Raw genomic sequence first — 26459 nt, forward strand, 5'->3', positions numbered from 1 at the left:
TCCACCCCTGCCACTTAATGGATCCAAATGGTTTCCAGAGAGTGGTAGGGGATACTTTATCCCTTGTTAATGGCCTTCCAGATGATTCCCTGGTGGCCCACTGGAATGTGGAGTTAACCAGGGCTATTGACTGTTTTGGGACACAGGTGGCGCTGTGGGTTAAAGCCTCAGCACCTAGGACTTGCCGATCGAAAGGTCGGCGGTTCGAATCCCTGCTGCGGGGTGCGCTCCCGCTGCTCGGTCCCAGCGCCTGCCAACCTAGCAGTTTGAAAGCACCCCCGGGTGCAAGTAGATAAATAGGGACCGCTTACCAGCGGGAAGGTAAACGGCGTTTCCGTGTGCAGCTCTGGCTCGCCAGAGCAGCGATGTCACGCTGGCCACGTGACCCGGAAGTGTCTCCGGACAGCGCTGGCCCCTGGCCTCTTAAGTGAGATGGGCGCACAACCCCAGAGTCTGTCAAGACTGGCCCGTACGGGCAGGGGTACCTTTACCTTTACCTATTGACTGTTTGGCTCTGAAGCTCCCTTTCTGATTACATGGAGCCTGGACAACCCTGTGGTTTTCCATGGATCTGAGGGCAATGAAACAATTGCTGAGACGGCTAGAGTGCCAATGGCGGATAACTCATTCTGAAGCTGACCGGACAACGGTTAAAGCTCAATGCCGAGTCTACCAAGTGGCGATAGCGACAGCAAAGAAGATTTTCTTCACCGCCTTTGTTGCATCCACGGAAAAAAGCAGCAGGAGACTCTTTCAAGTGGTTCACAATTTAGCGGAACCACCTGCTCCATTGGGGTCCAGTACGGGCCACATGATCTCCTGCAATGATTTTGCAAAGTTTTTTGCAGATAAGTTCACTCAGATTTGGTAAAAGGTAGACTCTACCGTGGGAGCAGGGCTGGGGCAGGAGAGTGCTAGAATCCTGTCTAGTCAAGTTGCGTGGGATCAATTCCAATCTGTTACCTCCGAGGATGTGGACAGGCTGCTTGGAAGAGTGAAACCAACCACTTCTCTGCTTGATCCTTGCCCATCCTGGCTTATAGAAGCTAGCCAGGAAGGGCTGGGCAATGGGCTTAGTGGGGTGGTGAATGCTTCTCTCTGTAAGGGAGCCTTCCCTGGCCTGCTGAAAGAGGCGGTTATCAAAACGCTTCTTAGAAAACCATCTTTAGACGTGTCCAATATGGCCAACTATCGCCCAGTCTCAAATCTTACATTCTTGGGCAAGGTGATTGATTCAGTGAGTGGTTGCTGAACAACTCCAGGCACGCCTGGAAAAATATATGCTACTTAGTTCAATGCATGGTATCAGCAATGAGAAAACACGACTATTGTATGCCGTGTTGGAGAAAGACATTAGAACTGCCCTGAAAAACATGTGGACTTGCAGTGAGAAACAAATTGTTGCAAATGCAATTATTCCAGACTTTACATTGCTGCATACAGAAAAATTGTATTGTCATTGCTATACTTGCAAAGTGAGCCTAAAGGGAAGAGGTTTTGTGCTATTCCTCCTCAATTCTAGAAAAATAGAGGAGTGTTGGAATAGCCCCATACTCCAAAAAGAGCAGCAGCCAAAGTTTCTGTGTACATATACTTTGTTCCAGACAGCTCACAATTTAAATTTCAACCAAAGGGAAATTAAGGAGGAAGAGAAAGGGAAGGCAACCATAAATCCTAGAATTCATAGGATGAATATGTACAGGTGCCGGTACCCGTATGACACTGCAGTTCTGTGCAGTGCATATGAAAACGTATGTGGAACCTGTCTGATAGTTTCAGTTGTAATTGAGCTCTAATGTGTTAAGCCAAAGGCTGCACATATCAGGGGGGGTTGTGATACAGCTATGGGAGTAGTACAGTGGTACCTTGGGTTACATACGCTTCAGGTTACATACGCTTCAGTTTACAGACTCCGCTAACCCAGAAATAGTACCTCGGGTTAGGAACTTTGCTTCAGGGTGAGAACAGAAATCATGTTCTGCCCGGACACAGGTCCAGCTCCGAGGGCCTTCTGGCGGTTCCCTCACTGTGAGAGGCCAAGTTACAGGGAACCAGGCAGAGGGCCTTCTCGGTAGTGGCGCCCACGCTGTGGAACGCCCTCCCACCAGATGTCAAAGCGATAAACATCTACCTGACATTCAGAAGACACCTGAAGGCAGCCCTGTTTAGGGAAGTTTTTAATATGTGACATTTCAGTGTATCTTTTATCTTTGTTGGAAGCTGCCCAGAGTGGCTGGGGAAACCCAACCAGATGGGCGGGGTACAAATAATAAATTATTATTATTATTATTATCATGTGGCGGCAGCACAGCGGCAGCAGGAGGCCCCATTAGCTAAAGTGGTGCTTCAGGTTAAGAACAATTTCAGGTTAAGAACAGTTTCAGGTTAAGAACAGACCTCCAGAACGAATTAAGTTCTTAACCCGAGGTACCACTGTATTAGAGAACATGTTATGCAGAAGTGTAGAGACATGTACTGCCACAATAAAAACTTCTCTCTCTCTCTCTCTCTCTCTCTCTCTCTCTCTCTCTCTCTCTCTCTCTCTAGGAAAATCATTGCAGAAGGATAAAAATCTTAGGGGACTGTTACTACTGTGTGTCAGGACTGACCCAGCCCAAAACAGATCATGCCCACTGCTGTGTGGAAATGGGATTGGATATGATTGACACCATCACGTAAGTTCTTCACGGGCTTGCATCCTTCCATAGCAGGAGTGGCTCAACTTTTTTGGCCCAAGGCCCACATTGTTTCATAGCAAGCAATCCAGGGGTCGCATGTCAGTGGTGAGTGTGGTCACCCCACACTCCCACGCATACCAGAACACACACGGTCCTTTTCGGGGTCTCCAGGAGGTGAATGAAAAGTTCCTTCTCCACAATCACCAGCTGATACAGCAGAGCTGTAGTTTGGGACAGTGATGATCTCTCCTCCTGGCCTGCCTCCCCCTGCAGTAGCATCTCCTTATTTATTGATGTGGGTCCAGAAGAAAGTAGTCACTCTCTAAGATGCCGTTTCTGCATGCCTACCCTAAGACCAAGAAGCAGCAGGGATCAAAGGAGCTTCAAAAATGTTCAGTAGCAACACACACACAAGCACCCATGCCCAAGCCAATTCTAACTGGATTAAGGAGGAAACAACACCCATCCAAGGAGGAAGGAGAGCTTCCAAACCTTTTAAAGAAATGGGTCATATATGCTACATCCTTTCCTATTTACAGGAATGTGAAGAACTATCTTCCAGATTCAGGTAGGTAGCCATGTTGGTCTGACGCAGTAGAAATATATATAAAAATTAAAAAAAAATGTCCTTGCTCATGCCAAGAACAAACTTAGTTGGTCTCTAAGGTGCTACTGGACAATTTTGTATATTTTTAAAAATATATTTCAACCATCTTCCAGTTTGGAATAAAAATGCTTGGAGTCAGAGCTTCAAATGTGACTCCTCATTGAGGAATAGACTTTTACCACTCCCCATAACAAAGTGATCAAATTTAGGAGGGTGGTGGGTGGCTTGACCACATCTGGTTTGAGAGACTGTCTATTGAATATCTCCAATCACTTCTGGGAGCTCAGGTGGAGCAGCACAGTTCTGAGACACTGCATTTCTGTCCTCTCCAGAGATGTTTGTGTCATTGGGAACATCTCATGGTGCATCTGAAGATCTATGGGTCAGAGATGTCTGCAACCTCCAGCCAGAGGAGACCAGGAATCTCATGTGGCAGTATGGACTTTCGCTGATTGTTAGGCTGTGAAGACTAATATTGTGAGCAATTTCCTATCCACTGCTCCATGTGGGTGTTCAGGTTTCACCAGAACTCAAGGAGTCAGACTCTGACTTTGGTGTGTTAGTCTCTTTGATGAGGCAATTGCAAAAGTTTCTGCCTGCTACCTTGTAGGAAGGACAGTGTTTGGACCAATCATGAATAAACCATTTTAGACAGAATATTAAAAACAAGATAAAACATCAAACATTAAAATCTTCCCTAAACAGGGCTGCCTTCAGATGAAACACTACCTTAAAATGCCCACTGGAATAAGAAAGTCCTTGCCATATACCTGAAGTTCTGCAAGGAGAGTGTCTGTCTGATCCCAATCAAGAGACAGGTCCACGCCTGGGCCTACAACCCTACATGCACAGCTTCTAGTTGGAGGACCACCAACAGAGACACCCTCAAAGATCTCAGCAATTGGGCAGGGATAAAGGGGCTCAGGTGGTACTATCATGGAGCCGGGTTTCTGACCTGATACCACATGGGCAGACAGTTGTCTGTCCCTATCAACTGTTTAGGTGCATTGCAGTAATCAAGTCTTGAAACGTTGTGGCCATCCTAAAAAGATTAAAAGATAACACAAAGTTTAATCTTCATTACTACGTGGTCCACATCCAAGGAATTGAAAATAAGTCGGGTGTTTTGGCCTCATAGTATTGCATACATTGAAGCTTTTACCCTTGTGGGGAACAGAAAGGGGAAAGATGATCACAAATGTTCTCTAATGTACTGCATTCTGATTCTGTGTTTTCTAGATCAGTAGCTGAAGCCACTGAAGTAGATCTCAACATGAGGGTTGGCCTGCACACAGGAAGGGTGCTTTGTGGTGTCCTGGGCCTTCGCAAATGGCAGTATGATGTTTGGTCAAATGATGTGACTCTGGCTAATGTAATGGAGGCTGGAGGCTTGCCTGGGTAAGTCTCAGCCTGAAGTTCTGCCACCCACCCAGTGGTGTCGTGTGGGGAGGGCCAGAGGGGTGGGTACCCTGGGAGGGTGTTTTTTTGGTGGGTGAATTTTGCTCCTCAATGCCCTGCCAGCCCTGCTCCACTGTGCCCCTGCTCCCCATGGCCCTTGGTGGGCACAACAAACATGTTCCCAAGGAGCGCACTCATGCTGCCCTGCCAGCCCCACACTGTTTTGTGATGCTGCAGGGCTGCGTGAAGAGAACCAGAATGGTGCAAGCCCCTTGCATCCTCTTCACGCAGCCTTGCAGCCTTGCAAAACAGCGTGGAGTTGGCAGGGCAGTGTGGGTGTGCCCTTTGGGCAGGTGTGCAGCGCAGCTCTGCTGGGTGGCAGGGAGTCACTCCAGCAGCACCAGTGGTATGCACCCCAGGCACCAGTGACACTTGCTACGTCTTTGCTGAAGGGTATTCAGGGCCCCAGTGAAGGGTGGTGAATTCTTGCAGGAAAAGCCTGTGGCATCTGCAAATGTCAGAGGGGTGGCCCCATTGTCAGCACCATGTCAAGACTCCATGCCTCTCAGTGTGTTAATATGCCACCAACTCTGTTGAAAGGGCATCCGTTGCAAACATTTATCAGTTTGGTGCTAGGACCAAACTGGATGAGACAATCTTTTTGGGAAAATCCAAGATTTCCCTACCCAAACCAGTTGAGGATTTGGATTGGGGTTTAGCAAACCCCCTTTTTCACGCTCAGTGTGTGTGTGTGTGTATACACATAGGCTAGAAAAAAATTGTGACCTAGCAGAAGCTTTTACGTACCGCAGAGTAAGTAAGCCTATGATGTTTCAAGGCACTGTCTTTTTTCTTGCCTACTCCCACCTAATCTCTAGGAAAGTGCATATTACAAAGACCACCTTAGAGTGCCTGAATGGGGACTACGAGGTAGAACCAGGCTATGGCCATGAAAGGAACAGTTTTTTGAAGAAGCATAATATTGAGACCTTTTTCATTGTGCCATCTCACCGGAGGAAGGTATGTCTTTCATTCTGGCTGCTAACTGCATAGGCTTTGTGGTCTGATTCTTCTATGGTGTTGTGACATCATAAACGATTCGTGTGAATTTTCATCTATGAGCTGAACTTCTATTTGAATTGAACAGGAAACGCTGAGCTAAAACACTCCATGTCAGTCAGATGGTCAATCTCTTTCACTGTGAACACTGTGGACACTTAGAGAACTGAAACATTTGAACAAAAAAGTATTCAGTCTAAAATAAAACAGCATGGAATTTGTGTCATTATTGAGTGAGTGGGAGTATATATTGTATTTTATTTGTTTGATTTCTTTGTGAACCATTTTGTGATCTTTTCTGATGAAAAGCAGTATATAAATACTTGAAATAAATAAAAAACAAGCATGATGCCAGTAAGTAACATTCATCTATCATTTTCCTATTTTTATTAGATTAGTATTTTACAGAACACTTTACCTGAAAGTTCTCTTGTGCAAACCACACTGAAATCATTCATTGTGCCCTTAAATGTTGACTTCATATCTTTAAAAACTGAGAGAAGTGAAGTTACAGGGAACCAGGCAGTGGGCCTTCCCATCAGATGTCAAGGAGATAAATAAATATACAACTTTTAGAAGACATCTGAAGGCAGCCCTGTATAGGGAAATTTTTAATGTTTGATGTTTTATTGTGTTCTTATATCTCTTGGAAGCCACCAAGAGTGGCTGAGGCAACCCAATCAGATGTGTGGGTTACAAATAATAAAACTATTATAATTATCATCATCATTATAATTATCATTGTTTTTATATTTCAGCATGTGAGCATGGTGTCTTTTCAAGTCTTTTCTGATATTTGTAAGGATGGAGAACATAAAACATCACATTTAAAATGATGTTTCATCTGCAGCAATTGTGTACAATGGGCTTACTTATAAGTAAGGAACTGGGCGGACTAGCTGTTTGTATTGCAAAGTTTGGGCATAAATATTTGTGTTTGGACAAGTGACCTTTGGGGTGATGAGTGTTCTGAGAGCTGGACCTGTGGGGAGATTCCTTTTATGCTTCTGTAAGCACTGCCTGCCTTGGATAGCCCTGTCTTTCAGCTGGATGTTTCTCTCTTCAACAGGGCTTTACAATGCTGTTTTTTATATCTTTAGCTATCTAATGGTTTTGAGAACTTTTAGAGGTGTGTGTAAATTCTGCTTTGATGATGAGAAAAGATGGGGGTAAACACAGATGTGTAGAAACAGGGCTGTAGCTATGGGGTAGGGGGAAGCTAGCTAGGTTTTTTGGCCTGGGTAAAGCCTACAGAAGGCAGCACTGAGGCTCCCAGCCTGTGTGCAAACGCGCAGTTGGGGGGGGGTATCAAACTGTTTCTTTGACCCAGGTGAAATAAAGCCCAGTTTCACCCCGGTAGAAATGTGCTTAGCCCCCCAATGGCAGTCAGGTATGTGCTATGTGAGCCTCTCTCAGTTATCTGGCTGCTAAGCTACGCCTTTTCATAGGAAACTACTGTGTGGGAGGGGGAACACAAAGCTCCCCTGTGGTTGAGGACAAAGCTACCTTAATTTGAGGAATGTGTGTTCTCAAACGCAAATGCCACCCCTGTATTAGCATTCCAAGGGAGTTGCAGGGTTAGGAAACCTGGGTTCAGCATCACATTCAATCAAATACAGTAGTCCAGGCCCTTCCAGCACTAGCACAACTTGGTAATATACCTTAAGATGATGTCCTGGCTGCCTTACAAAGGGCATTTCTCCCCCAAACCATCTGAGACAGCACAATGTAATTCTTTCCGCAAACATAACAAGGGCCCAAGAGAGCCTTTCAGTGTTGTTGAGCTTAGATGCTTGGTGCAGCACTGCAGTTTTTCAAACTGGGAGGATGCTGGGTGATTGTTTGTTCTGTGGCCTGTATGATGAGGCCCTGTAGAATAGCCTATTTGCAAAGACAGCTCACATTCAAATATGAATTAGAGGAAATTCTGGCTGCTGAAGCAGCAGCAGAAATTGCCCCCAAAATGCATTTGATATATTTGATTCCCCTACCTGAAATGGTATAGAACAACTCACAGATACTCACATTGAGATGCTGAACATGTACTTTCTTTCTGAACCAAGGCTTCTTATTGTGGTTAGGGATGTCAGAAAATTCTGAAGAAAATGGAAACAGGAAATTGACCATGGAACAGAAATAAATCTAGTAATTCCCCCATCTTATTTGCATAATTTCCTTTGCATCAAAATGAATGGGATAGAATAACACAATGGCAATGTAACTTATCCAACGTACGTAATGAATTATGTAAGTTACATTATTTATCCACAACAAAGAGTGTGTCAAATAATGTAGCTTTGGGTGACCAAATGGAGCAAACAGCACGCAGACCTAGTGGTGGGAGGAAAAAATCCTTAAATAAGAGACATGTGGGAATGATTAATGGACTTCAATGTCTGTACACTAATGCGCAAAGCATGGGAAATAAACAAGATGAGCTTGAGCTCTTGGTACAGCAAACTAAATATGACATAATAGGCATCACTGAAACCTGGTGGGATAAGTCCCACAATTGGAATGTAATAATGGAGGGATACAATCTATTTCAGAGAAACAGACCAGACAAGAAAGGAGGAGGAGTGGCGTTATATGTCAGGGATGTGTATACCTGTGAAGAGATCCAAGATTTAGAACCTCAAAGCCAAAGTGAGAGCATTTGGGTCAAAATTAAGGGAGAGAAGGACCAGTTGGTTAAAGGTATTCAGGTCGGAGTCAAAAATTACAAGTTAAGAGCATTTGCAGATGACCTAGTGTTAACTTTGCAACAGCCAGACACTAGTACCAAAAGAGTATTAGAACTAATTGAGATATTTGGTCAAGTAGCAGGATTTAAACTGAACAAACAGAAAATGAAAGTGTTGGAAAAAAACTTAACAATGGAAGAAAGAGAGAGATTTCAGAGTGAAACAGGGTTGGAAATAACAAAAAAAGTGAAATATCTGGGGGTGAACTTAACATCTAAGAATGTGAATTTATTTAAAGACAATTATGAAAAGTGTTGGACAGAAGTTAAGAAAGATTTAGAAATATGGTCTAGACTGAGACTTTCCTTGTTAGGCCGAATTGCTGTTATTAAGATGAATGTATTGCCTAGAATGTTATTTTTGTTTCAGACGTTACAGATCTTAGACAAGATGGACTGTTTCAAGAAGTGGCAGAAAGACATATCCAAATTTGTCTGGCAGGGCAAAAAGCCCAGAATAAAATTTAAGATTTTAACTGATGCAAAAGATAGAGGGGGCTTTGCCCTGCCAGACTTAAGATTCTATTATGAATCAGCAGCTTTTTGCTGGTTGAAACATTGGCTGCTTCTTGAAGATACAGACATTTTGGATTTGGAAGGGTATGATAATAACTTCGGTTGGCATGCATATTTATGGTATGACAAGGCAAAGGTGTATAAAAGTTTCAAAAACCATATTGTTAGGAAAGCACTATATAATGTTTGGATTCGATATAAAGATTTGTTGGAAAGTAAAACTCCCAGGTGGTTGTCACCAATGGAAGCTAAGGCGGTGAAAAAACTTAATATGGATTCTAAATGGCCAAAATACTGTGAAATCCTAGAACAAGATGGTGAGAAGTTTAAACTTCAGAGTTTTGAGAGACTAAAGTTCAAAGTTCGAGATTGGTTACATTACCGTCAGATAAATGAGACATTTAAGCAGGACAGGAAAATAGGATTTCAGAAGGAGAGGTCAAAGTTAGAAATAGAACTGTTAGAACCCAATACTAAGAACTTGTCTAGAATGTACAATTTGCTGTTAAAATGGAATACACAGGATGAAACGGTGAAATCAGCTATGATTAAGTGGGCACAGGACATCGGTCATGACATTATGTTTGCTGACTGGGAACAGTTATGGACCACCGGTGTTAAATTCACGGCATGTAATGCCTTAAAAGAGAACATAATGAAAATGATTCACAGGTGGTACATGACCCCAGTCAAGCTTGCAAAAATATACCATTTGCCCAATAATAAATGTTGGAAATGTAATGAGACTGAAGGTACCTTTTACCACCTCTGGTGGACCTGCCCAAAGATTAAAGCCTTCTGGGAAATGATCTATAATGAAATTAAGAAGGTCCTTAAATGGACTTTTCCTAAGAAACCTGAGGCTTTTCTCCTGGGCATGGTTGGCCAATTGGTGTCAAAGAAGGACAGGACCTTTTTTATGTACGCTACCACAGCAGCAAGAATTCTTCTGGCAAAGTATTGGAAGATGCAAGAACTACCTACTCTGGAAGAATGGCAGACAAAGGTGACTAGCAGAGATGACCGGTGAGATGGTGAAATGCAAACAGGGGACACAGAAAGGGCTGAATTCCTCAATGCCTTATTTGCCTCAGTCTTCTCCAATAAAGAAAACAATGCCTGACCTGAAGAATTTGGAGGAAATGATTCAGCAGAGGAAACACAGCCCAGAATAACTAAGGAGATAGTACAAGAATACTTGGCTAGTTTAGGTGTATTCAAGTCTCCAGGGCCAGATGAACTGCATCCAAGAGTATTAAAAGAACTGGCAGATGTGATCTCAGAACCACTGGCAGTCATCTTTGAGAATTCCTGGAGAACAGGCGAAGTCCCGGCAGACTGGAGGAGGGCAAATGTTGTCCCTAATTTCAAAAAGGGGAAAAGAGAGGACCCAAATAATTACCGCCCAGTCAGTCTGACATCAATACCAGGGAAGATTCTGGAGCAGATCTTTAAGCAAACAGTATGTGAGCACCTAGAAAGGAATGCTGTGATCACCAATAGTCAGCATGGATTTCTGAAAAATAAGTCATGTCAAACTAACCTGATCTCGTTTTTTGACAGAATTACAACCCTGGTAGATGAAGGGAACGCAGTGCATGTAGCCTACCTTGATTTCAGCAAGGCATTTGACAATGTGCCCCATGATATTCTTGTAAAGAAGCTGGTAAAATGTGGTCTTGACTATGCTACCACTCAGTAGATTTGTAACTGGCTGATTGACCGAACCCAAAGGGTGCTCATCAATGGTTCCTCTTCATCCTGGAGAAGAGTGACTAGTGGGGTGCCACAGGGTTCTGTCTTGGGCCCGGTCTTATTCAACATCTTTATCAATGACTTGGATGATGGACTCAAGGGCATCCTGATCAAATTTGCAGATGACACCAAACTGGGAGGGGTGGCTAACACCCCAGAGGACAGGATCACACTTCAAAATGACCTTGACAGATTAGAGAACTGGGCCAAAACAAACAAGATGAATTTTAACAGGGAGAAATGTAAAGTATTGCACTTGGGCAGAAAAAATGAGAGGCACAAATACAAGATGGGTGACACCTGGCTTGAGAGAAGTTTTGTGAGGAGTATTATTAGAAGTATTTTAAAAATGGATAAGGGGGAGGATGATTTGTTAAGAGATGTAAAGGCAATATAAAGTTAAGAAATGCATAAGAAGTGGTGAAAATGCTGGATCATCAGAGGTGCTGATGGAAGTCCAAAAAGATTGTATAAGTGATATGTTTTGTGGTACATTTTATAATTTATATGTTAAAATTAATAAGAAAAAAAACATTATTAAAGACAGAAGCAGAAGAGACTTGAAGAATAAGAGAGCCACAAGAAACCCATGGAAAGAAGGAAGACAAAGAGACTGAATGGTGTTGGGACTGAAGGAAATAGCTTAGGATGGACCATGAGAAGACATCACCAAGCCCCATGTTTGTTAATTGTGCACAGGTCAAAGAGCTGATGTGCTTCTTCCTATTTCTGAGGAATGCACACCCCACCCAGAGAGGAGCTGCTGCTATCATCTATCATCACTGCATAAAAGCAAAGAGCAGCCTCTCCATTATTGTGTCAGCAACTGATTTATTGAAGCGACAGATGTTCCTTTGCAGCTTGGCTAACAGCATTAGATCTCTGGGATGCATCAACGGAGTATCTGGGAAGCTGGCAAGGGAGGATGCTGCCTGAATTCTACTGGTCTGTTGCTTTTCCACTGAGCCTTAGATCAGTCATTGTGTCACTTAGCAGTGCATTCCGGTGCACCAAGACTTTTCATAGTTATTTTTCACTTGCGGACTGATTTCCAAACTTCCTTAGTTTTTCTATGTAATCTGTTTTAATGGGCAACAATTTTTTACTTTTTGAATGTTGTCTACATTTCTACAACTGATTTAGGGTATTTTTGTACTGCTGAATCAGGAAATGGCATCCGTTTTTCTCCATCAGGTCAGGTTTACTGTAAACTGAATGGTGGGCATTGATAAAGGTAAGTACACGTAAATTGCATGTTGCTTCACCATTTTTCAAACTTCAGGGCTTGAACTTCCGTTTCTTGGAACTCCTGGAATGCTCAGCGGCAGGGAGGTCTCTCTTCAGAGTCCAACAGTAGTCAGCCATCATGACTGCGTCCCAGCGGCCCTGATACCTGGTCTCCATCTCTTTCATGTCCTGATGGAATCTCTCCCCCTGCTCATCACTCATTGAACCCAGGTTCTCGGGAAACTGGTCCATATGTGAAAATAGGTAGTGCATCTTGACGCTCATGTTGCAGCCCAGGTTTCTGAAAGCAGTCAGCATGTTGTTGACAAGTTCTGCGTAGTTTCTGGTCTTATTGTTGCCAAGAAAGTTCTTCACTACCAGAACAAATCCCTTCCACGCTTCCAGTTCCACTTCGTTCATTGAGTTTCCGAACTCTGGATCTCTGATGAGCTGACAGATCTGAGGACCGTCAAAGATGCCAGCTTTCAACTTCTCCATGGTCAATCCTGGAAAAGCCTGGCACAAGTAAGTGAAGCAGTCACCATCCTTGTCCAGAGCCTTGGTGAACTGCTTGATTAAGCCGAGCTTGATGTGCAGCGGTGGGAAGACTATTCTGTCTCTGTCCACCAGAGGGTCGTTGATGACGTTCCTTTTTTTGCAAGGCACCAATTCCTCCCGTACAGGCCAGTCCTTCATGTAATGCTGAGCACGGTTCCTACTATCCCACATGCACAGAAAACATGGGTACTTTGTGAAGCCAGACTGTTTTCCCAACAAAAAGTTCACCTTCTTCAGGTCAACACAAATAAACCACTTATGCTGATCATAACCAATTTTCTCCAGCACATACTTCACCGCTTCATAGTTCTCCTTCAGTGTACTTGAGGGAGCCAGAGGTATAGAGGCAAACTGGTTGCCGTTGTGTAGCAGAACACATTTCAGTGATCGCTTGCTGCTGTCAATGAATAGTCTCCAGTCTTTGGGTTTGTACTGTGGCAGTCGAAGCTTGAGCAGAAGCTGCGCAATATCTGCACAGTACACGAAGTCCTTCTCTTCTGAGAAAAAATGGAGGTACTCTTGATGCCTGTTGTGGAAGAAGCTGATGCGAGCACTGTCAGAGAGGAGGTTTTTTCCTTCACTCTGGATGCCAACAGTGCGGCAGAGTCCTTTGACAAGCTGAGGTTGCGAACTAGATCATTCAACTCCTTTTGGGAAAATGGATGTGGAGCATCATCTTCAAGAACCACTTCTTCTTCATGTCCTTCAACACTGGAGGCATCTTCGTCACTAATGTCAGGAAGTTCTCCGAAGATAGGCACTGGAATTTCATCACAATGAGCTACAGGACGACGTGCTGATAGAAGATCAGGATTAACTTAGTTTTGATTCCCCAACTTTATGCTTTGCCGAACCAATTTATGGAAGATTTCGAGATTTTATGACTTCAAACTGATCCCTTTTCGACATAATCACCCAGAACTATCGGACCTCAATACTTCTTGTCATTAAAATAATCATTTCCAATCAAAACAATTATTCGACATGGCATTTTACCCCCACCAACTTCTTCTAAAATGCTCCAAACAAGTGTACATGTGAACAAAAACATAAAAAAGACATGTGCCATAGCTCAAAAACTTGACCTGCTTGAGCAAAACCAATGTGATTTTTGGATTCAGCACATCAGATTCGTCCTAAATCAACTGAAAAAACGCAGACAACAAATTTGTTGTTGACTAGTGTATTCTTCTACCTCATCATATCACGAGAAGTAGGAGACTGAACTGTTTTTCCTTTATATTGAGTAAGACACAGCAGCCGTGGTCTGAACATTCACATTTCTTGCTGATTTAATAGAGCATTATTTTCCCATGAGCCTCTAAATGTTGAAATGTGGCCAAATCACTGTATTCTCAGTGCATTGTTCTTTTTGATATTAACATGAACTGGCTTCAGCAAGACAGCAAGAATGAAACTCAACATTAGCAGCAACAGATGGCTGGGAATGTGTTCCATTTCCAAGCCCTGCAATTGCTTTAAAGGAGGATTATATGTAACACCCCATTTTCTTCTAATCTGCTTTGACAACAAGCTCCTTCATCAAGGCAGACTCATTAAATCTAGAGTGAACACAATAATGTATAAAAGCTTTTTCATGTACCACTTACACTTTTAAATGAGGACAGATTCTAAAATATTCACCACTTTTAAATATTTTATTTGAGGCCTATTGGTGCTGAACCTGATGCTGAACTTTGACAATGATGGCTGAGGCCGATGGGAACTGAACTCCCAAACATCTACAGGACCTCAGACTGGGAGAGGCTGGTTTTGGACCCCTCTCACTTTAATGGAGTTATTTCTTTGCACAGGATCCTGTCTATGGAGAGGGGCTATAAGTTGGTGGAAGATCCCATTTATCTGGCCATATATATGACACCTTTCTGTGATAAAACCAAGCTCAAGGCAGCTTCTAGTAACAAATTTAACCACATCAAAATTAACTCAAAATTTAAACAATAAAACAATTGTAGAAGTTCCCCATAAAACTCCGCAATCACAACTGTATACACAGCAGCAGGCTAATATATGCAGTGTTTTTGTATGGACAAAGACTTTACATGATTTGTGTGAAGCTACAAACCAAGGCATTCCCAGTTAGAGGGTGATGGGGAACAGGACTGGAACAGGACTGCCTGCAGCATAGCCCAATGTTATTATCTGTCTCTTGGCATGTTGGGATTTTTAGGGAAATACAGTTGGAAATGCAGTTGAAGTTGATTGTCAAAGAAGTGAGGGGATTTATTGCTTTTCCATTTATTGGGGGCATAGGGGGGCTCCTGTCGATGGGCATTTTGTATTTTTATGTTGTGAACTTCCCTGTGATCTTTTATGGTTTTATTTTGCTCTTTTATGAAAACCCAAGGTATGTGTCACAAATATTTGTTTTGTGTTCATTAAACCTATCCAACTTTTATTCTGATTGTAATGCATTAACTACAGCTGCTTATATATTTAATTATTCTAAGGTATATATTTATATTATTATCCTTACAGATATTTCCTGGTCTCATTCTCTCTGACATAAAGCCTGCCAAAAGAATGAAGTTCAAGACTGTATGTTATCTGCTGGTTCAACTTATGCATTGTCGTAAAATGTTCAAAGCTGAGATCCCTTTCTCCAATGTGATGACTTGTGAAGACGACGACAAGGTAGTGTATGGCAAAGCAAGGTCATTTGTCAAAATGTGTGGTATCTGCCCTCACCTCCCATTTCACTGGGGCCTTTTTTTTAAAAAAGGTACTCCTGGCAGGGCCGTCTTTAGCATATGCGGCACCGTGGTGCAAAGCTCTGCCCGGCGCCCCCCAAAGTTGTTGGGCTTTTTTTAGGGAGTCTCATGCTGCTAAAAACATACCATCGATCACGCCAGGGAAAGCAGCACGCAGATTGCACACTTTTGCCCCTTCCCAAAGAGAAATCAGAAGTGTGCCATCCTCAGTGGCGTACCAAGGTCACGTGGTGCCATTTAGGTGATTGATGGGTTAAGCAAATAAATTTCGATTACAGTATTTGTATACTGTATTACCAAAAGATCATAGTATATGATTCCATGATCAGCACAGATGTCTTTTGGAGATATTTAAAGGACTGTAGGACTATCTATACCCAGAAGTAAAAACTGCTAGAGTACTGGTCTGCACCTAGTGACTCATTTCCAAATTATTAATTTTGGAGGGTCACTTTCTCATAACAATAAACCTCCACCCAGCAAAGGAAACATGGTTCTTTTCAGATGTTGCTAACTTACACTGCCGCCGCCACCCACTGCTTTAGTGAACAAGATGAAACCCTGCTGAGCACAACAGGACAACCCCCATGGTGCTCAGCCTCCCATATCTACTTTCTGGAAATGGGCCTGGAGGTAGGAGCAGAGCGACTGAAGCACAGGGTTCCCAACCCCCACCTCCCTGAGATGCTCCCAAAGGATACCATGGTACTGAAAACTGCCAGTCAATGAAGGGGAACAAGCAGGGTCACATTCCACCTATCTTTCTCCCAACAACTGCCATCAACCAGGGCTACTAAGGCAGGTTCAGTGGCATGGCCAGCCCTGAAGCCAGACTAGAACATATCCAAGTTTCCTCCAAGCAAGCCTGAACCTGGACTGTTGCCACTCTTTCTAGTGCTTTGCCCCCAAAGGGGCCACTGCCAGTGTAATAGTTTTTTAACTACTGAGCCCAGGGAGATCTTCTTAAGACAGGAACACCCCCCCCCCACATCCAGAGCTGCAATACCTCTCAGATAAAAAGGAACCTGTGAAATTCAGAGCTACCTAAAATCCTGTCTTGTGGGCAGATGCAAGAGTGCTGTTTATATTGTGCTGATAGTTATCATTTTTCAAATGGAGCTACTGCATATTGAGAATGCTGATGTGTTCTTAGTTTATTGCTGCTTCCAATTCTTTGGATGTTTTAATTGTTTTCACTAATAATTTTGTTGTATTATTCTTTCTGTAAACTGCCTTGGGGTGTTTTTTTTGGGGGGGCAGGGCAGTTACAATCACTTGGTATAGAAATTTCACGAAATAAATAAAAATAAATAATATGTTTAAAAACAAACAAACTCAGAGATAGCCACATTCCATTTGCAACAGAAAGCCAACCAGCTGACCTGCAAGATGTGATTTCTCTACAAGCCTCACAGTTCTTACACAGTTTGGAAAAGCTCTATTGAAATCAGTGGCGCTCGCCTCCAGAATTGTACACCTACTTCTCTAGGAGTAAGCTCCATTGCACTCAGCAGTGCTTACTTCTAAGTAGGCTTAAACTGTTATGCTGCAATCCTCTGCTGCAGCCTAACAGTGCTATCCTTAGCACTCCTGTCCAGAAATATGCACATTTACCTGGGAGTAAGCTCCAATTGAGACTGCTAAGGGTGAGCTTCCCACCCTCCTGCCTTTTTGTCAAATTGAACAGGTCAGCCCTATCTAGGCTTGTTACTCGTAAGTAAGTCCTACAGTGGGCCTTATTTTCTAGGACTTCGGTTGCTCTTCAATGATTATCAGAAAACTGCAGGTGCTTCCTATAATTTTCGCATCCTCTCCTACATTGTTCCTTATTTATTTTTATTTTATTTTAATGAAGGCATCTACCCACTCCACTCAATACCCTGGCGGTAAATCTTCCCGGGTCTCAGCACCCCTTCTGTTGCCTCACAAACAGGATGCCAATGAAACTTACACTAGAGTGCAAACAGAAGCCTCGCTCCCCCCCCCCATTTTCACCCACTTCTTAAAAGGAAAGGAAAAGAGAAGTGGGGAGAGAGGGAGAGGGAGAGAAAGAAAGAAAATGCCACATCCAATACACTCACGCCCAATGTCAGCATAGAATCTCCAGCTTCCAGGGTGGGACATGGACAGCAAGGGAAGGCAGAGCAGGGAAGGGGACGCGTTGTCGGCTCACGCCGTTCCTCCCCACAGCTGGGGAGCACAGCGGCTTCAGCAGCCGGAGCTTGGCGCCCCTAAGAATATGGCTCTTCTGCTGCAATTTGGGGGCGAACTCGGCTCTGCCCCGGACTCCAACGCTCAGCGCCCCGAGAGCCCAGTGCTCTGGTGCCTTGCGCCACTAGAGCCAATAGTTAAGATGGTCTTGGCTCCTGGACAGAGCTTCAAACTGCAGAGCTGCGCCCAGAAATGTGCCACACAAGGATGTTTGGGTGAGCCCTCGGTTGCATTAAATAAAGTACAGTGGTACCTACAAACATTTCAGGTTACAGACTCCGCAAACCCAGAAATAGTACCTTGGGTTAAGAACTTTGCTTCAAGAACAGAAATCTCTGGATGGCGGCACGGCGGCAGCAGGAGGCCCCATTAGCTAAAGTGGTACCTCAGTGTTATGTACTGAGTTGAATAGGATCCAAAATGCAGCAGTCTGATTGGTCCCAGAACAATAGGATCCAAAATGCAGCAGTCTGATTGGTCCTAGAACAATAGGATTCAGAATGCAGCAGTCTGATTGGTCCTAGAACAATGCAGCAGTATGATTGGTCTGCAGGAGCCACCCAATCCAGCTCCAGATGGAAGTGAATCCACAACCTGATTGGCTTACAGGAGAATTCCGAAATTAGCTAATCACGTGCAGGGACTAGGGAACACCCCAAGCCGCAACACACACGTAGGCCGTCGGCGTACCTAGAGGACTATGAATGCAACCTTCCAAGCAGGACTGGAACTTAGAGGGGAGGGGTGTTATGTACTGAGTTGAATAGGATCCAAAATGCCGCAGTCCGATTGGTCCTAGAACAATAGGATTCAGAATGCAGCAGTCTGATTGGTCCTTGAACAATGCAGCAGCAGCCACCCAATCCAGCTCCAGATAGAAGTGAATCCACAACCTGATTGGCTTACAGGAGAATTCCGGAATTAGCCAATCACATGTAGCCCATTGTGTAAATAATGTATATAAAGCAGATACTTTGGGGGAACTTTCATTCCTCCTCACAACTATGAGCTGAATAAAGAGTATGAAATCCACTCTAGATATATTTCACTCAGGTTAAGAACAGTTTCAGGTAAAGACGTCCAGAACGAATTAAGTTCTTAACCCGAGGTACCACTGTACAATATATTCTTTGCCACTAGATGATGCTGTTCTATGGTTGCTCCATAAGAAAAAAGCTCATTTCACTGTTATTTCTAAAACACAGCTGCAGTTTTCAGTCTCTGGCTGAAACAGAGGGTGAAAGAGTCCTGATTTGAACATCTTCAGCCCTAAATTTACACTTCTGTCTCCCCCACACACACTCCCCCCCCCCCAATGTCATTGCAGAAAACTATGTGATCTGTTCCTTTCCCTAACTGACATGGAGTTTTCAAGAAATGGAGCAGTTGTGCTGATCCCTCCACATGTCCCTGGGCTGCACCCAATCCAAATTACCCTGGTGGCCAGATTATTATTTCCTCCATTAAGAAATGTGCCATGCAGGGCACTCTCTGCCTTCATTACTGAATGAATTGCCGGAAGGAGTCCTAAGTTCAGCTGTAAGGCATTTTGTGGTTGCCTCCAGCATGGGACTGACAACCTGCCCTCATTTGAGGAGAAGAGCTGTGCCAGAAAGGGCTGCACGGCATATAAGGCAGCACAGTTTTACAAATTTAGTCATCATCATCTTATTTGTATGGTGCCTTTCCACGGGTAAAACCACACCTTTTTGCTGGGAGTATGCATGGGTACACATACCCCTAAACATTTTGTGAATCTTTGTACTTTGTCCATTTACTGTATTTAGTTTCCCCGATTTGAATTATAAAATGGTGATTTTCTTGCGTCAAGAAAAAAAAATCTTTTTAGAAAAAAAAGCACTGGGTAAAACCATGCTCAAAGTGGCAACATGAAAACATTTACATAATAACAAGCACAACAGAAGCAATCATAAACAATAAGTAAAACACATGACAAGGTACAACCAAATTTGAATAATTTCCACATGAATCATAAGTAAATCTAAAAATAAAGTTACAAATGGATATTTTGGGGTTGGGGGAACGCCGTTTACCTTCCCGCTAGTAAGCGGTCCCTATTTATCTACTTGCACCCGGGGGTGCTTTCGAACTGCTAGGTTGGCAGGCGCTGGGACCGAAAGACGGGAGCGCACCCCGCCGCGGGGATTCGAACCGCCGACCTTTCAATCGGCAAGCCCTAGGCGCTGAGGCTTTTACCCACAGCGCCACCCGCGTCAAGGCTACCTTGGAGACACCCTAAAGTGATGCTTATACATAGAGAAGCGCTCTGTGTATATGCCCATTTATTCGTGTAACCTTTTAAAAAATAAAATACCGGTAGGTTTCATTTCATTAGACTAGAGAAGTTGCAGATGGCCTGAAAGCCAGCCATTTCCCCCTCCACCTCACGTCTTCAGATAGATTTTGGGGTGCATTGTTGGTCTCAGGTTCATTAATAAAAATTCGCTCCCATGACACACCACCACTCCTCAGAGCATTTTGTCATTCCGTATGATGTTCAGGTATCTGAGAAGCCAGCAGAATTGGGTCTTTTTGCTGCTAGGATAAAATGTATGTGCTGTATGTTCGAATACATTGTTTAAGGTGATAAATGGATAAGTTAAGAATGTACCTTGCTGGTACCGAAATGTATGGCTGTGGGTTTTGAAGGCCGCTCCCTGCAAGGTCTTTTCCACCTGGCCTAGGGGGCAGAGACCAGACTCACCCAGCTCTACTTCAGAGGCTCCTGGGAGGCCAGAGAGACATTGCCCTGCTGTGAGTTCTGAAGAGCCCAGACTGACTGGAACAAACTGGGGCGAATGTCAAAAATGCTTTTAAATGCTATTAAATAGTTTTTAATATGTGGCATTTTAAATTTGGGGTTTTTTTGTTTGTTTTTGTTTGTTGGGGGTAGGGTGAACGTTTACTTGGGGCAAGTTTAGTATAGTTGTAAATTATTTTTGTTTTTTAATTAGTTTCTATTGTTTTATTGTATAGTTTGCATTCTGTTCTCAATAGGAGAGGGTCAGGGCTGCCTGGGAGTGGGCTCCAGCAGCAGAATGTCTGGGGCAGGTTCCACGAGGGAGGGGGGATGCACTGGGACACCCAGTCTCAGTGATCACGGGTAGGAGGAAGAGTTACGCTAAGACCAGGTGATGTCATTCCCGAGGAGGCAGGTTTAGCCGTTGTTTGAAGACTATCCCTGACTCTGGGTGTGGTCTTGACCAGAAGGATACTGGAATCAGCAAGGGAAACCCACATGATCTGAAGGTGCTGCTGTGCAATGCCAGGTCAATGATTACTAAGACCACTGCCATCCACAACTGGATCATGGATGGAGGACTTGACCTATCATGTATAAACAGACACTTGGTTGGATGAAGCAGATGGGCCTGTTCTTACCGCTGTTTGTCCACCAGGTTTCTTGTACACACAGCAGCCCAGGTCATATGGGCGGGGAGGGGGGGTTGCAGTGATTTTTAGGGGTCATTAGCTTACACCAGGCGTCCTATTGGGAAGACCCAGTTTTCTGGAAGATGGGCAATAGGGGCAGTACAGGATTCCTTTTGGTGTACTGACGCCCCCACTGCACCAAGGATTCCCTGGCCAAGCTGCTTCAGCTCGTGGCGGATGTTCTCCGGGAAACACCTAGTTTGGCTGTCCTAGGGGATTTTAACATCCATGCTGACACAACCTTACAAGGGGCCGCCCGGGACTTTGTGGAAAGCATGGCCTCCATGGGGCTGTCCCTGAATAAGTCTGGCCCAACTCATAGCCATGGACACGCCTTGGACCTGGTGTTCACCTCTATGGATGTGGGTGATCTGACACTAAGTAAAAGTGAAACAAAAAAGTGCCATAGTCAGATCACTTCTTGGTGCAACTAGACTTCTCTGCAACCCTTCCCCTCTGCAGGGAGGTGGGACCTATTCGGATGGTCCACCCCCACCACTTAATGGATCCAAATGGTTTCCAGAGAGTGGTAGGGGATATTTTATCCCATGTTCATGGCCTTTCAGCTGATTCCCTGGTGGCCCACTGGAATGTGGAGTTAACCCTCTCCAATTGCATGGAGCCCAGACAGCCCTGTGGTTTCCCCCAGATCTGAGGGCAATGAAACAATCGCTGCGACAGTTAGAGTGCCGGTGGTGGATAACTCATTCTGAATCTGACCGGACACGGGATAGAGTTCAACGTTGAGCCTACCAAGTGGTGATGGGGACAGCAAAGAGGACCTTCTTCACCGCCTCTATTGCATGTGCAGAAAACAGCAGCAGGAGACTCTTTCAGGTGGTTCATAATTTAACGGAACCACCTTTGCCATTGGGGTCCCGTAAGGACCCCTAGATCTCCTGCAATGATTTTGCAAAGTTTTTTGCAGATAAAATCGCTCAGATTCGGGAAGAAGTAGACTCCACCGTGGGAGCAGGGCCAGGGCGGGAGAGCGCTAGAGTCCTGTCCTGTTGTGTGGGATCAATTCCAATCTGTTACCCCCGAGGATGTGGACAGGCTGCTTGGACGAGTGAAACCAACCACTTGTCTCCTTGATCCTTGCCCATCCTGGCTTATAAAAGCTAGCTGGGAAGGGCTGGGCGATGGGCTTCATAGGGTGGTGAATGCTTCCTTCCATGAGGGAGCCTTCCCAGACCCACTGAAAGAGGCAGTTATTAAACCACTTCTTTAAAAAACATATTTGGACCTGGCCAATATGGCCAACTTCCATTCTTGGGCATGGTGATTGAGCGGGTGGTTGCTGAACAACTCTAGGCATGTCTATAGGATGCAGACCATCTGGATCCCTTCCAATCATGAGAGTGAAACTGCCCTGGTCGCGCTGGTCGATGATTTCCTGCAGGCTAGGGACTAGTTTCCTAGTTCTGCTAGCTAGAGCTAGTTTTCTAGTTCTGTTGGATCTCTCAGCGGACTCTGATACCCTTGACCATGACATCCTTCTGGACTGTCTAGAGGAGCTGGGAGCTTTGGGCACTGTTATACAGTGTTTCCTCTCCTTCCTCCTGGGCCATGTCCAGAAAGTGTGGGGGGGGGGGATGAATGTTCAGATCCCTGGGCTCTCACTTGTGGGGTGCCTCAGGGTTTCATCCTCTCCATGCTTTGTAACATCTATATGAAGCCGCTGGGAGAGATCATCAGGGGGTTTGGGCTGGGTGTTCATCAGTATGCAGATGATACCCAGCTCTACCTCTCTTTTAAATCAGAACCAGTAAAGGCGGTGAAGATCCTGTGTGAGTGTCTGGAGGTGGTTGGAGGATGGAGGGCAGCTAACAGATTGAGGTTGAATCCTGACAAGACAGAAGTACTGTTTTGGGGGGACAGGGGGCTGGTGGTTGTGGGGGACTCCCTGGTCCTGAATGGGGCAACTATGCCCCTGAAGGATCAGGTGCGCAGCCTGGGAGTCATTTTGGACTCACAGCTGTCCATGGAGGTGCAGGTCATTTCTGTGTCCAGGGCAGCTGTCTACCAGCTCCATCTGGCACACCAGCTGAGAACCTACCTGCCCATAGACTGTCTCTCCAGAGTGGTGCATGCTTTAGTTATCTCCCGCTTGGACTACTGCAATGTGCTCTACGTGGGGCTACCTTTGAAGGTGACCTGGAAACTACAACTGATCCAGAATTAGGCAGCTAGACTGGTGACTGGGAGTGGCCACCGAGACCATATAACACTGGTCCTTAAAGACCTACATTGGCTCCTAGTACTTTTCCAAGCACAATTCAAAGTCTTAGTGCTGAGCTTTAAAGCCCCAAATGGCCTTGGCCCAGTATACCTGAAGGAGCATCTCCACCCCCATTATTCAGCCCAGACACTGAGGTTCAGCACTGAGCGCCTTCTGGTGGTTCTCTCACTGTGAGAAGTGAGGTTACAGGGAACCAGGCAGAGTAGTGGCACATGCCATAAACAGCTATCTGACTTTTAGAAGACATCTGAAATCAGCCTTGTTTAGAGAAAAAAAAGAAGAAAACTGTACTACCAGAAACGTTAACCAACAAATTTAAAATAGCATGAGGACAAGCAAAGAAGGATGGATGTCTTCACCAGGGTGTGGCTTTTCATTCTCACATATAGAGCACAAGAAGACAATGACCTCCCCCTACCCCCTAAAAAACCTAGGGTTGCGATATTTCAAGAGATAAAAATACAGACACAAAAAGTTGTTGGCAATCGCCTGATAGACCTCTGCTGCTGCTGAGCCCGAGCCTGTACCAGAGCCATGCCCCCCCCCCCAAAAAAATTAACCCCAAATCCAGGACACTTGCTTTAACATGTAAAATCCTCCCCTCCTCCCAGATGGGCATTTAGGACCCCAAAATAGGACATGTCCAGGAATTCCCAGATGTATGACAATCCTACCCCCCAAAAGCATACGAATCAGTATGGCTACTCTGACCCAACACCCCCCTCCCCACATGCTCACAAACAAACCACACTGCAACCAACCACACACAACCAACCTCTCTCTCTTAAGAGAGGGAGAGAGAGAGGACCTACTTATGTAGCGCTGACACAAAAACCCTGCACAAACACCACACAATAGAATGAAATATCATTCTCCTTCGCCTTCTCTTTTTCCAACCACACACTGCCTATGACAAGAGTGTTTTACACCAAATGTAAACAAACTGTGAAAATGACTCTGGGAACTGAAAATGGAGACGCTGTATGCACTTTCCCTTGTTTATTTGGTTATTTTGTAATACATACAAGAAATCTTTCATGAAAACTTTTTTTATATAAAAAAGCTTACCCTGCTGTTTTCTGGTTTTGCCACAGAGGAGGGCATTGAGGACAGCATCAGAAAAACTCAGGAACCGTTCCTCTTTTTCTACAAATGTTGTGTACAATACTCCTGGAACTCGAGTGAATCGATACATTGGCCGTTTAATAGAGGCCCGGCAAACTGAGTCGGAGATGGCAGACCTACATTTTTTCACCCTGAGGTACAAACAGATTGAGCGCGAGCAAAAAGTAAGTGAGGCTTTTACTAAGTCAAATAAAAAGAGAAACTACTGCTTGCTTGTTTGCTTTTTTTCCCATTTAAGGTTTCATTTTCCTATTTTTTTTAATGAAGTATTGGCATCCTTTTTCATTGAGCCTTTGTCTATATATTTGCCCAAGTCCTCTTCCCTCCTCATTCGCATGCAAAGGGACGAAGTGTACAGCTTGCACAAAGGAAGAAACCCAAGTTTCCCGTTATGTCTAAATGCATAATTTGTTCCTTTCAAACACTGAAAATCAGAAGGCGCTCCTCTTCCAGCAGGTTACTGGATTCTATTGGTTGTTTTGCTTTTTTCCTACTATGTAGTGATGCTTCCCCCCCCCCCCTTGTGTTCAGGTCGGTTTTATTTTTAGTATTGTATAAAGCTTTGTACTTTTTTAAAAAATAGAAAAGTGTTTTGTAAATAAATGAGTGCCTTGTGCTAGAGCAGCTGGTTTTGGGGTGCCCCCTCCTCCCTCGTTCTCTTGGATTCAGCACAGTAGGGCCCTTGCGCAAACGTGCTTGTGTGCAATGGTAGAGGCCTGCCTGGAAAGCTTAAAGCCCACCACCACTACATGGGAGAGGGGTTGAAGAAAAGGAAATATGAATTGGTGCCGCCCTGGAGATTGACCAGCCGTGGCTAGGAGCAGCTGGGAACTAGGTGGAGTCATCAATCTTATAAAAAGTGTGGACTTTCACACACTGGCCAGTTTCCATTTTGACTTGGAAATGTTCGTTTTGGGGATCTCAGAAGTACGTAAAGGCAAGAGGCAGGTGAGGGAGTGTTTTCCTGCAATGGCACCCACCTGAGAGATGATGGAACTATGCTGAGGCTGAAAAAAAAGACTGGTTCTAATACCTCAAAGTCTCAGGATGAGGCCCCTCCAATCTTTCCCAGTTCCATTTCTGAGCTGGGGAAGGAGGGCCAGACCCACCACTCTAGCAGTGTTTGGTCCGCACACTTCCTCCCCAGCTCCAAATTTTGAAGGGAGGTGGGGAGGAAGCTCATGCTGGATTTGCAAGCACTCTGGCTACTTTTCCTGACCATACACTGAATTTGAAAACTCAGAAAGAAATGATGTGGTCATCAGGGGCAAATCTGGTGAGCACACTTACAGATTACTGCTGTGCATGCTTGTATTTCTGTCTTTAGAACCAGGAGGTGTGATGGATATGGGTCAATAATTGTATTTATGCCTCTTTTTCCCACCTCATTCACAGTATCACCAACTTCAGGATGAATATTTCACCAGTGCTGTCGTCTTGTCACTGATTCTAGCTGCCTTATTTGGCCTTGTCTACCTTTTAATAATCCCACAGTAAGTGCTTTCTCAGTGTTTTAAATTAAATGGCAAGTAATTTTTTAAAATGAAATCGGAGTGTCTTGGGCAAACATTGGATTCATTAGAAAACTTTATTTCTTACATTCTACCCCACCCCCCAATTAGAACTGGATCCCGTCCCCCACCCTAGTAACCCAGATCCACCAGGACTAGGAGCGATGGATTGTCTTGCCCCACCCTGCGTTGGTCTAAGAGCCTCTCCAAACTATCTCTATTGGTGGCCCCCACGGCATCCCGCACTAGTGAATCCCATAGTTTCACTTTGTAATTAATGAAGAATTACTTTCTTTTGTCTGTCTTCATTGGATGGCCCCTGGTTGTAGTATTATGTGGGAGGGAGAAAAACCTATCTCAGATTTACACAATTTATGGGGGTCAGGGAGTATTAAAGGAGGAGACAACATACAATATAAATGCATCTCACCAAGCACCACCCACATGGACAGGTAACATGGGCAGATTGATTTCAGAGTCATATAATTTAAAACACTTTTCTGTGGATGAAGGTGGGAAAAGGCACACACAGAAAGAATGAGCCACATGCATATTAATCCCCTAGGGTGTACCTAGCCTGTGTCTCTTGCTTGCACAAGAAGGGAAAATGCTTGATAGTTAACCAGAATCCGTCTGCCAAGTTC

The 26459-nt window shown here is 44.5% G+C and overlaps 1 protein-coding gene and 1 long non-coding RNA gene across 7 annotated transcripts in view; one reads left to right on the forward strand and one right to left on the reverse strand.

Annotated features, from left to right (window-relative positions):
• ADCY1 (adenylate cyclase 1) overlaps positions 1-26459 on the forward strand; it is a 184290-nt gene that overhangs the window by 118428 nt on the left and 39403 nt on the right. For all 3 annotated transcript variants that reach the window (XR_014173165.1, XR_014173166.1, XM_081931018.1), the window contains exons 5-10: positions 2548-2675; positions 4525-4683; positions 5562-5703; positions 15041-15196; positions 24274-24468; positions 25700-25797. Coding sequence is in view for 1 of the 3 variants with exons in the window: in XM_081931018.1 (XP_081787144.1) it covers positions 2548-2675; positions 4525-4683; positions 5562-5703; positions 15041-15196; positions 24274-24468; positions 25700-25797 (878 nt within the window). In the remaining 2 variants the exon portion in view is untranslated. The remainder of the gene's footprint in view (positions 1-2547; positions 2676-4524; positions 4684-5561; positions 5704-15040; positions 15197-24273; positions 24469-25699; positions 25798-26459) is intronic.
• Positions 1-26459, reverse strand: part of LOC309380962 — a 44058-nt gene that overhangs the window by 10391 nt on the left and 7208 nt on the right. For 2 of the 4 annotated variants that reach the window (XR_014173229.1, XR_014173232.1), the window contains 2 exons: positions 7768-7838; positions 5695-5813 (listed from right to left, as the gene is read on the reverse strand). This is a non-coding gene — a long non-coding RNA (uncharacterized lncRNA). Of the gene's footprint in view, positions 1-5694; positions 5909-7767; positions 7839-26459 lie in introns of all 4 variants that reach the window. The other 2 variants (XR_014173230.1, XR_014173231.1) reach the window with 2 other exon arrangements.

Source organism: Podarcis melisellensis (genome assembly GCF_964234715.1).
Source record: "Podarcis melisellensis genome assembly, chromosome: 12".
Lineage (NCBI taxonomy): Eukaryota > Metazoa > Chordata > Lepidosauria > Squamata > Lacertidae > Podarcis > Podarcis melisellensis.